Consider the following 13025-nt stretch of genomic DNA (forward strand, 5'->3'; position numbering starts at 1 on the left):
TCCTGCGAAGAAATATCTTGAAAACGCAAGAATCCTGATGACTCTCCAAAGCGGGAATTCTCCCATTAATGGCAGGAAGCCTGCTTAGAGAGCGAATGCGGAGCTGTCTCCTTGTAAAACTCCTCTCTTCCTTGTCGAGAAAAAGTTTCCACATGCTGCCGCCTGCGTCCTGCGTCCTCCTGAACGTATGCGTCCACCATGCGTCCATCACTCTTTCTCTTGCGTCCTGCACTGCTTCGTCCTTCTTAAGGGATGCACTGCGTCCTGGCTTGTGCTGCACGTCCTGCGTCCTCTTGGAGGACTTAACCGGGAGAGACGAGTCCTTACGTCTAACCGAAGGTTGTTCGGGCTTCTCCCATGATTTGACAATAACTGCTAATCTCTCCTGCATGTCCCGCAGAACTTCCTTCGTCTCCGCTTCCTTACGAGACTCCTGATGAGGAGGAGATCGAGGACGCACCGGGCTAACACGGAGAGGCGAGCGATCCTGCGGTCTACGCAGTGGAGTTCCTCTAATCGGAGAAACACCTCTCACCGCACCACTAGTTACTTCCAACGGACGAGAAATCCTCTTCCTTTTGATAGGGATAGCTTCTTCATCCTCCGATGAAAAAATCTCAGGGCTACTCCACCCTTCTTGATCAACAGCCCTTTCATCCTGTGATGAGGACAGAAAGTATGACCTCTTGAGAGGCCGCGATACTTCCGCAAAACGCCTACTCCTTCCTGACGCCGAACTATCCGATGAATAACGGCACTTCCCAGTATCGCCTTTTCCATGGCGTACTGCTGCAGCCTGGGACGCAACAGGACTGCCTGAAGGGACGACTGATCGCGAGTAAACCCCTCTCGCCTCCCTTCGACTGTCGACATGCCTTCTCCCTTGGGTCTGGGAGCTTGACAGAGGTCTAGGTCTAGGAGCACGAGAGGGACGATCAGGCGCCCCCTCCACAACACTGTCACTAAACACTTCCACTTTGTCCGTTAATCGTTTAATTTGATCTCCCATGGACGCAAGGGCAGCGAACACTTTCACAATTTGTGGATCAGTAGTATCCTCAGATACAGCAACGGGCGCAGGAGAAACCTGAGGGGAAGGTGCTACATCTACATGTGAATGAGCTGGAGAAGACACATGCAAAGATTCATTCACAGGCTTACTCGAAGACCCCGATCTCTCACTCCTAGAGACAGATCTTCTCACCCGATCTTTTTCTAATCTCTCAACATACTTCATAAGAGCCTTCCACTCTTTCTTATTCAGACACTGACATTCATTGCACCTATTGTCCCACGTACATACAAACTCCCGACACTTCTTACAAATAGTATGTGGATCTACCGATGATTTCGGCAGTCTCACCTTACACCCTTCTTTCACACAAACTCTAAACATACTTCCTGAATCAGACATACTAAATCAAAATCCAAACCAATTGCGATTGCCACGCTAACTTCGTGAATACGATACCAATATCCAAAAAGTCAGTCAACGAGCAGGAAATTCTATCAGAGAACCAACAACGATGTTGCCGGTTCGGCTGGCAGAGAAAATCTGAGGAAAACGGGAATAGTTCCAAGTACCAGCGCCACGGGAACGGGGTGACCATCACCTGAACTACCAGTGTACTAGCGGTTGCCGCGAGTTTTGAAATTCTGCCAGTGCGTCAAGAGATATGCGTCAAGAGATAAGCTATATATATACCTGCCAGGTAAGTGTCATGCATAAAAACTACAGTTACTGTAAAAGGCTGTGCACTATTTTCTTGGTTATTCCTTTACTTTCCCCAACAAATGTTTATGTAAACTGTGTATATCTGTCTTTGGGTGAATATATTACCTTATTTTTATATCCATACAGTATTTCTCTACTGTGCTTCTGAACACTTGAATATTATTTCTTCAAATGTGGGGCTTTTATTCTGTATGAAATATTTGATCAAATTAATACAGTAGCCTTTTTTTTACTAACTCCAAATGAATTGGTTCCCTTGTTAAATATTTTCTTATACTAAATTCAATGTTTTCTGTATTGTACAGTAGTGCTTAAGTGGCAAATATGTGTGTGTACTCTTAAAGAAAAACAAACACTCATACAGTTTTCAAATATTTATTAATAAAATATATTACTACAAAGATTTTCTCTTAACACATCAATACATATGATTAAAGTTATTTCATCTTAATAATATTGATCTTCCATTGCTTCCACCTTAGTCAAATTAAGCACGTAAGCTAAATACACTGAAATATATCACAGATGTTCCATAGTCATTGAATTTAAAACCAATGTCAGTTAAAAACATAAATAATACCAGCATTTAAGGATTGGTCCTTTTAGATCTCTTGGGTGATTTACCTGGAGTACCAACACTCTTCCTCTTACACTTTCGACCTCGTTGGCGTTGCCTCTGTCCTTGATGAGTCCTGAAGGTGATGCACTGGCAAAGGCAGAGATACTTTTATCCAGACCATCAAATAAACTGAGTACTTAATTATTATTATTATTCTGGCTAGCCTAACCAAACAAATGAGTTGTTGATAGACTCCTAAGGATCTGATTTCTTTCAAAACGAGGTATAAACTGGAGCAAAACAAAGTTAAAGAAGTTGGACAGCTACGTGGGAAGATTCTACAGAGAAATGATGAAACAAGACAAAAAGGAGGACAGCTGAGAACAAAGGGATGCTGCAAAGAACCTTTAGTAGGGCCTCTGTACTAAATTTACAATTTAAGAAGACCTTAGTAACACAGCCTCTTTAACCACATTTCTTACACGAAAAGTATGCATAATCATGCATGGCTTGCAAAAACTAGATATAAATACCACAAAACTTAAAAATATGACCAACTATTGTCTTAAAATATTTCTCATTGATAACAAAACTCATCTGGCTTCCAGTAAGTTCTTGTTTGTTTGTATGGTGTTTTTACGTTACAGGGAACCAGTGGTTATTCAGCAATGAGACCAACAGCTTTATGTGATTCCCTAACCACGTCGAGAGTGAACTTCAATCACCAGATGTATACATCTCTAACACCTCAATGGAATGCCCGAGAATCGAACTCGTGGCCACCGAGGTGGCAGGCCAAGACCATACCAATCATGCCACTCAGGCGCTTCCAGTAAGTTCTTGGCAATATCAAATTACCACTCCACTAACGGATGACCCGATGTTTTAAAATAAGATACAATTTTAATGTCAAAATCCATTTTACAAAGAGAAGTTTATGATGTTTACATCAGGCAATTCAGTCAACTTTTCATTCTGTTTCCCAACAATGACAAACCACTGTCTTAATGAGCCTACTGGCAATGTTTTTTTTTTATACAATCTGGAAAAAATGTGTATAGCCTAGAAGGTAGACCACTTTACAAATGGAAGACAAGCTGAGCCTCTGCTTCTTTGCTTGCTCCTGATCACAATTATTATCATAATTTAAAAGATGAACCCTATTTATATGGAACAACCCCACAGAGGCCACTGACTTGAAATTCAAGCTTTCAAAGAATAAGATGTTCATTAGAAAGAAGTAACAGAAGGTAATGGGAAATGCAGAAAGAGAGACCATATATTAAAAAATAAAAATAAATTATAAAATAACAGACACGTACTAATGTCAATAAATTATGAAAATATAAGGAGAATTGTATTAGGGTAATAATGCACTGCATCTTTGCTAGAATTTTTGAAGTTTCAATCACCCAACATCCTCAGAGAGACTGTTCCACAGTCCAATGGCATGAGAAAAAAAGGAACTCTGGAACTGAGAAGTTTGACAGCAAGGCACATTTACTGCTGTTCAGCATGTTTAGTTGATCTCAGTAGGAAAGAGGATTGGGGATCAATAGTGCATGAAAAATATTGTCTCAAAATACAACTATACTAGACAGATCTTACCAGAAGACCTTGGCAAATTTGCTTAAGCATTTTGATGATTTAAATAACAAAAGTACAAATACCAAAGAAAAACAATGGAACTAAATAAGAGCAATAACAGCAATATTAAAAAATAAAAACAAATTATTTAATATTGATGAACATAATACTTAACAAACAACTGAGAAAATGGTAACTTCAAAAATGTAAAAATAAGGTAGGACTTACAAACCAAACAACTGTAGACTGGAGTAGAAAGGAAGAGAAGAAACAATCAAAAAGAAATTTCCTAATTTCTCTTTAAAACAAAGCTGGGGAGAATCCATAGGATATCTCAACTTAATGGAAACACTTGAAAGATTCCATAGGATATCTCAACTTAATGGAAACACTTGAAAGATTGAGTCCAGTCATTCCGTCCTCCAAATGGGTCAAACAAGCATGTACTGCAACTCAGAGAGTAGTTTTTTTAGCTCTCATCCATGTGCTATATTTCAGAAGTGATGCCTCTGAGGAATTCATCAATGTGAATAAAGGCTAGTTATGATTGATTGGTTAGTTGTGAAACAATAAAAAAATGTTTAACAATTTCATGATTCATGTACGCACCAACAATCTTACAAAATTTTTCATTTTTTTCATGGTACAGAAATTGAATCCTTATGCTTCACTTTGCAGCAGTAGTAAATTTCAGTCTATAGCAATGTGTTCAGCCTGACAAGAGTACTAAGTGACATACAGTTCTATTAAGTTTTAAAAAATTGTACACAATATTATGTTCAGTATTTCATCTAACTCTGTTATTATCATTATTAATAGGGCTTAGTTTTCCCAGACCTCTGAGCCTCAAGTAGACTCTTCTCGGGCTGGTTCCCAGGGAATAACCTCATCTAACTCTGAAAATGTACAGTATCATATGAAATATTTTACGATTAAAACAGATAATATTGTAATACATAGTTAATACTACTCCAACAGGAGTAGTATTAACTATATAGGAGACAAAGCTAGGGAAAATTTAAGATAAAAGTATATAAAATGACATTAGGTGAACCTGCTCTATGAAAAAGCCTTTGAACAGTCTGAACCTCTCAAGTTTAAACAATTCAATTATGTGGCTATGAAGAGAGAAAAAAAAGTGGAACTGAACCTAACAAAAGACAAGGCAAGACTGTTAGAATTCAATTGTATGTCTAGCACAAAAAATTTTCTGGGAGGGTCCTGAATGCAAATGGGATCCCTCAATTGTGAAATTTTGTTTTTTTTATTCAACATGAGTACTGATCTAATCAAATGGCAGTGCCAAAGATTAATACTAAGATGAAGAATGAGCAATTTTAAGGGTCCAGTTTTCATCCAGCAATTGAAAAGGATGAGTCAGCTGCTGAAGACCAATCCAGAAAATCCAGTAATAATGAATGAAAACATTTGTCTGGGATAAAATATCTTCAAAAACTTGCAAGACTTTAAGTGCACTAATTTTTTGTGCTATTGATGAAAAGATGAAGTACATGTTTCCCTACTAAGAATTTAAGTAAAGAATGACACCTAAAATATTGAATGAGTGGTTAAGGAAACTTTGTCAATTAAAAGATCAAGTAGGTAGGAAGAGTTCAAAAGGAATTGATGAAAAGTAAAACACAGACAGTAGCATAGCTGGGAGCCAAAGGGAGGCTACAAAGAATCTTTATTAATCACTACACTGCAATAACGTTAACATCAGCTATACTTTAATTGAAACTTTTATGTTATTTTCTTTCAAGTGCAATGATCCTTTTCCTTTACTTTTGCTCATTTCTTTATTTCCAGTTGCCTATTCATTTAAATTTGTCATCTTACTTGAATCACTGATACTGCTTTTCCTATAAACTCTGTTCTGCCTTTAGTATAAATGTAGATGCATGTGGTGAGGAAAGTTGAACACTTGAAACCATTGTTTAGCTAACTACCTGGTCCAAAATCTAGGTCCACACTCCACATGTACATTCTCTTTCTTTGACTGCTTTCCCATAAGCTATAGTATATGTAAACCTTTAATTAGTTAAACAAAAAACAATATAATTCTATTTCTTTTTCCATATTTTTCATTGTCTTCTGTCTAATATGCTTATCTCTACTTGTGTTACTAGATTTATTTGGTTAAGCTTATCAGAGCTATTTCATACTTCTCATCTCTAGGCACTGATTTTTTCTGCTATCACCAGTACGACCTATTTTGTGGCAGCCAGCTTAGGAACTGAATTTACTTTTTATATTTTGTACATGAATACTGCATAAAACATAAGGTAAGGATCATTATATACCCCATGATTTACCTGAAGTAGAAAGGAAGAATAAGCTAAGGTCATATCCAGAGTTCTTAGCTGTGGGCCAACCAAAAAGCAGAGTAATCCACAAACATTTCCTACTAACCCCAATAGAACTAACAAAGTTAGTTTAAAGCCTTGATTTCATTTTTTTTTTTTAAAGACACATGATGTCAGGAATTGCTGCAATAATTCTTAGTGGCAGTGGGTGCTTCAAAAGTGCATTTACAAATTTTACCTTCTGTGTTCCAAATGGAAAAAAATATTTGACTAGTTTTATACTAAATTCAAAGCTCATACCCTGGCCATAAACATTCCTTAAAACAGTATCTGACAAACTGGATGGACAAGGCAAAATCCATAAAAGCATTCCTTAACTCGTATTATTTAATGAAATTAAGATCAAGCTGAATGAAACCTAGGCACCTGTGGGGCCAGGGAGATTATGCCATCCCAACTCAGTAGCAGTCCCAACCCTGGATAAACAGGGATCGTTAAGAGTCACAACAGGATCCCTCTGCAAAACTGCCAAAACCAACTATGAAATGAGCTGTTAAAATAAAAACTGCTGGAGGAGGCTCATTAAAAACAGCAACCCCTATTATGGATTAAGTGAAGGCGATGGAAAGAGCAAAACTGAACAGTCCAAAGCCAAACTAGAGATGTACAGGTCAAAATCTGATCAGCTTGGAACAAGTGGAGATACTCAACAACGCCAGAGACACTTGCTTCACTGATAAAAATTCAAAGAAAATTTACTAAACCTTTCTAATGTCTATTTCTCTTATTTGACATGTCTTATAATACACCTCTTATTTTTGGCAAGAAGTACTTAGTCCAATGGACTTGATTAAAAATTAAAGGCAATTTACCTTAATATTCTCCAAAGCAAATTTAAGATGGAACTATGTAACACATTGCAAAATTAGTATATCATATAAGAGAGCAAATGTAAATCCAAAGATCATTTTTATAACATCTCAACAGGACAGCTTTCTTACATAACATCAGTCACCACAAGCAGTTCAAATCATGAATCCTTAACTTTGGATGTTCTATATCAAGGCCTGACTGATTAAAAGTTTTACATTACATAGTGTTAGGCTCAGAGGTCTGGTTAAACTAATCTTTTATCCTATCCTATCCTTTTAGAATATGAACACGAAAATAACTAAATTTAATCTTTTCTGTTGTGTTATTTAAGTTGTAGTTTCAATTCCTTACCTGATCATCAAGAACATCAAGAAGACTTCTCATATTACATTTCACTCCATTAGCTTTAAGTGAAGCCTGTAAATCTTCTACAAAGAAGGGTTCATATAGTAGGACTTTCTGGTGAAATTCTGGGTCACTTCTAATAAACTGGACAATTTGGCTTGATAAGCAACCTGCACAACAAATGTGAATAAGTTAACTTATCAAGTAACCTGAACTATAATTCTACTTAGGAAATCTCTGTGTCATGACAATTGTATTAGAATCTTACATTTAAGTAACATGTTATGTTTTTGAACCTTGTTACATTTACTATGAAACAAATTTTAAACATACAAATAAAAAACAACCTGTCTAAGAGCAGGAATGTTATGACAATACTTCAGTAGAGATATGAATTTGGAAATGATGTACGTAATATAAATGAAAACTGAAATTCAATGTTCAGTTATGAGTTTAGTGTACAGGCGAATATTGTTTAAATTAAATGTCTTAACAATCAAAATAAAACTATGTATGAAAAGACCTGCAGCAATAAAATAAACCAGTCATTCTAACAGAAAATATTTTGCATCACCAACCTTGCTGAGTTGCACTAATGGCAAGGTCATTATCAAGAGTCCCCCCTAGCATTGATTCCTCAACACAATCCACTTCAGATCCTTCACCGCTGTTGAAAAAAAAATGAATAAATAATGGGGAGAGTATGTAATCAAGAAGTCAAAATATTAAATGAAAAATACTACTAGCTGATCAAGTACGTAATTATCATGGATTGAAATTTTTTTTTTAGAATAACAACAAATGCAGAAATATTTTTCAACATGATTGCAGATAATCTATATCAACTCTCATGTGGTCTGGATAAACAGACAAAGAATGTTATATGAGCATTCAACCTTAACTCATTTAAACCTAATACTGAATTCTATAAAAAGCTGTTTCCTTAAGTAAAAATTCATATTCTACTGTGTTTTGTGTCACAGATTGTAAAATTAGGCCATTAAAAATCGATATACAATACCATGTGAGTACCGATACTGTTTCTTTATAGAGGTCCCGCCAGCAGTGTGCCATGCACATTAGGGGCAGTAGTAGGGGAATTTGTAATGCCATAAGTTCCCTGTTTCATTCGTTTCTACCTTTTGCTTTTTCTGGTTCCTTCCCATTTGACTGCCCAAATTTTTAACTGTGATATGCTTCAATATCCACCTAAATTAAAAAAAAATTCTTTCGCCACCCACAGGAGAATCTAATACTTATTCACTGGGCTTGTAAAACTATTTTATATTAATAAATAATATATAATAATATAATAATAATAAAGGGATTTTGACGTAAAGGGAAAAATCTATTTCTGGGCGATTGGCTCGTGTCGCCAGCGAAATATCCTTTAATCTATTATTTCTAGGGTAAATGTACTAACACATACCAGAGAATAAATAAAATAAAGAAAAAGGTCAGTACAACTGACTCGCTCACCCTCCAAGAGGGTGTCGGTATGAACACTAGGCGAGTGAGACCACTACCACGAGCCAAAAACCAATAGAAATCTCCCACAACAAAACCCTCCATGAGGAGAGCCGACCCACAGAGTGAGCAGCTCGTACTACTACTACTCCATCCCATGCTGCCGACTGCTGCGCCTCTGGTGGCCATCCTGAAGTTAGCAGACAATCTTGGCGAAGGGATGGGTAGGGTGGGATTTCGCTGGCGACACGAGCCAATCGCCCAGAAATAGATTTCTTTTTTTCCTTACGTCAAAATCCCCTTTTCTGGGCTCAGCTCGTGTCGCTGCGCGAAATCGTACCAGAGAAATAGCACAAGATTGTAAACAAAAGTAATAAAATAAACCAGAATAGTCTCAAATAAAAAATAATGTAAATATAAAAAAGAATATTAATTGCTAAAAGGATACAAATACAACAGTGATACAAACTAATAGAAATATACTTAAAATTACCCGTTAACTTCTAAACATGTTTTCTTATCATAAGGTAATTTACATATGTACAGAGGTAAATGGCTTACATGTAACAAAATAGTATCTGTGTAAAGGCATGTATCAAAATATAATAGCAATTAAAGTAATCAAATGAACAAATTAAACAACAATGATAATATATAAGGAATGCATATGACTTAATATACAAAACCCGTAACCATTATAAATGAGATGTATCCCCTAGCATATAAAAATAAGGGTAACATCATGAGATCAAAATCCATAATCATCTGTGAGTGTCCCTGGCAAAAACTAGGGGCACCCACTACATCATCATAAAAGCAGCTAAGACACCAGGTGAATGTAAATGAACACGGTAGGAATAGACGACCTGGGGTGGGTGAAGCAGGTAGAAAGGAGGACTGAATCTTCTACTACAAATTAACTAGAATCAGGGGAAACTATGTTTCCCGCTGCTACTGCTGAAAATTTCAGAGCTTCCAAGGACTTAAGGTAATGGCGTTTGAACACTGTCGGCGATTTCCATCCGGTATACTTTTTCAACTCATCGAAGTTCATGTGTTGGAAATAATTAATTGAGGTGGCTACTGCCCTAACATCATGTGCTTTCGGGAAAGAGTCAGGATTGGCTTGCTTAATAAAGTACAGGATTTGCTGCCTGATGCCTTTAATGGATAAAGTACCACCTTTTTCCCTCTTAAAGAGGGGACCCGATGAGGATGAGGAGGTCCTGGACAGAAAGGCTCGTAAGGTTGTAACTGGGCAAACAAAAAAAAAAAAAGAGATACATCTTGTGGAATGGGGTAGTACCCCTTCCAAGGTTCCCACCTCATCAAAGGATCTTCATTCTTTGCTAAAAAGCTACGTTCCGGAGAAAGTAGTACTTCCCCTGTGGGAAGGAATTGAATATGATCCGGATCTCTGGATAAAGCCGACAGTTCTGAAATTCTTGCTCCTGAAGCTAAGCTTAATAAAAACAGGGTTTTCCTCAAGAGCTTATAAACGAGCATGTGTCATTATCGGTTTCTGAAGCCAGCTTTAGAACATCGTTTAAGAACCATGAAACTGACGTAGGCCTTACAGAAGGTCTAAAGTCGTAGCACATGCCTTAGGAATAGACGAGAAGTAGGAATCCGTCAAGTCTTATGTTGAACCCAAATTGAAATATCTTTTTCAAGGCTGACTTGTTTGTCGTAATCGTGCTAGCTGCTAAACCTTTTTCAAATAAGGATCTGAAGAAGGATATAGCTGAATTAACTGTCATGATTCTGATATCAGATTCTCTCAGGAAGATTGCTAACTTTTTGACAGCAGCATCATACTGTCTCAAAGTTGAATCCCTTTTATCGGATTCCAAGAAGAGAATATTCTGAGGGTCAATATTCGCATCTCTTTTGCCGCAAACTTCATGAAATCCATAAAAGTTAGGGTTTTGAGAATCCCTGAGGAAGCAAACACAGTCTTCGTTTGTACTGACTGGGAGAGCCTGGGATTGGGTATCCGAAGAGGACGAAGGCCCAGCTCCAGAATTAGGGGATACCAATTGCTCTTACGGCCAGTCTGGGGCTACTAGAGCCACTTGACCCTTGAACGTCCTGAGTTTGTTTAAAACTTTCATAAGAAGATTCACTGGGGGAAAGACATAAATCTTCTTCCAGTTGTTCCAGTCTAGAGCCAGGGCGTCCGTGGCGTAGGCCAGAGGGTCCAGGTTGGGGGCTACATAACAGGGGAGTTTGTGATTCGCTTGAGATGCGAAGAGATCCACCTGTAGCCCTGGGACTCTTTGAAGGATCCATTGGAACGAACTGGTTGTCCAGTGACCATTCCGACTCTAGGAGGGTACTGATCGGATAACGCGTCTGCTATGACGTTTCTCACTCCCGCTATGTGAGTGGAGGAGAGATGCCAACTGAACTTGTCTGCCAGGGAGAAGATGGCTACCATCACATGATTTAGATGACTGACTTGGAGCCTCCTCTGTTTATACAAAATGTACTACCACTGCGCTGTCCAGAACTAGCGTTTATGTGGGAGTACGTTTTGGTGGGCGCAATCTTTTAGAGTCAAGAACACTGCCATTGCCTCCAGTACGTTTATATGAACTGACTGAACTGAGGTGACCAAGTTCCTTGAACACTTTGGGACCTGGGAATACCCTCCCCAGCCGCTTAAGGACGCGTCTGTGTGGATGGTAATCCCTGGTGGAGGGAACTGAAGAGGTACTGACAACTGACAAATTCTTGACTTTCGCCACGCCGAAGACGATTCTTTAGAATCAGAGGGACTGAGGATAGTTTTGTCCCTGGACCTGACATTTGCTCGTGAGCGCCAGATTCTGGTTAGGTCCTTCAGTTTGGCTTTCATTAAGACGTTCGTCACTGATGCAAACTGGAGAGAACCCAGGATCCTCTCCTGAGCTCTCCTTGACGCCAGTTTGTGACTTAGAAATTGTTTGACTGACTTCGCTATTTTCTTTCCTTTTGGTTGATGGAATCGACAGAGTATGGGAGGATAGATTCCATTGAATGCCCAGCCACTGAAAGACTGACTCTGGAGTGAGTCTTGACTTGGTCCTGTTTATCTTGAAGCCTAGATATCCAGGAACTGAATCACTTTTAATGTGGCTCTGTTTGCATTCCTCGACTGTTTAAGCCCAGATCAACCAATCGTCGAGATACGCTACTACCATAATCCTTGTGATCTGGAGTTGTTTGCACTACTGCTTCCGCTAGTTTCGTGAACACCCTGGGTGCCACGTTGAGTCCGAAGGGAACTAACCTTGAAGGAGAATGCCTGGTCTCCTATCTTGTAAGAAACCCAGATACTGGACGGAAGTGTCTTTGCCAAATAGGGATATTGATAGTAGGCGTCTGTAAGATCGATAGAGGTGGTGACGGCCCCACGGGGAAGTAAGGTCCGCACCTGTGAGATCGTGAGCATCTTGAACTTGTCGCAGACGGATGGCTAAGTTTAAGCGGGACAAGTCTAAGATACCCTTCTTTTTTGTGAGCCTTTCTTTGGCACGCTGAACAAGTGACCTTGAAATTTAATCTCTTGACTCTCGCTATAGCTCCTTTCTGAAGGAGGTCCTCTGCGTACATCTGTCAATTCTTTGGAAGAAGTTGACGGAAAGGTCTGGATGGAGGTGGTTCGTCAACCAGCTCCAACCAGGCCTTTTGACACTATGCTCTGAGCCCATTCGCTGAAGTTCCACCGGTATGGCGAAAAGTGAAACAGCCTCCCTCCTACCTGAAGTTCTTCATTGGTTCTGGTAACCGCCTCGGCCTCCTCTGAAGTGCTTTCCCCTGTTAAAGGGGCCTCCCGATCCTCTCCCACGAAAGGAACGCTTACCTCTGCCTCCCTTACCGAGCGGTCATACTTCTGTGAAGCTTGACTCTCGAAGGCTTGATTGTAAGCTGAGAGATGGCGTAAGAGGGTGGAGGGCTGAGGCTGAGGGGATATCACATAAATTGGCTGTGATTGAGCCTTAGAGGTGGAAGGTTGGGCTGTTTGCACTAAGGGCACCGCTGGAACTTGCTGAGGAAAGCGTGGCTGCTTTTTCTGGTAAGGGTGGAAACGCCTAGGTTTCTTCTGTCCCTTACCTTTAGGAGTTAGGTCTTGTCTCCTCTTAGCTGTTAAGGCCCCAACGGTCCTTAA

The 13025-nt window shown here is 39.1% G+C and overlaps 1 protein-coding gene across 1 annotated transcript in view; it reads right to left on the reverse strand.

Moving 5' to 3' along the window:
- Positions 1-2306: 2306 nt before the first annotated feature.
- The window catches only part of LOC135213706 (uncharacterized), a gene marked incomplete in the record, with an annotated part of 78337 nt that continues 67618 nt past the window's right edge, over positions 2307-13025 (reverse strand). Inside the window, 3 exon segments of the mRNA XM_064247814.1 lie at positions 2307-2441; positions 7412-7575; positions 7984-8072. Coding sequence (XP_064103884.1) covers positions 2322-2441; positions 7412-7575; positions 7984-8072 — 373 coding nt within the window.

Source organism: Macrobrachium nipponense, chromosome 43, assembly GCF_015104395.2.
Source record: "Macrobrachium nipponense isolate FS-2020 chromosome 43, ASM1510439v2, whole genome shotgun sequence".
Lineage (NCBI taxonomy): Eukaryota > Metazoa > Arthropoda > Malacostraca > Decapoda > Palaemonidae > Macrobrachium > Macrobrachium nipponense.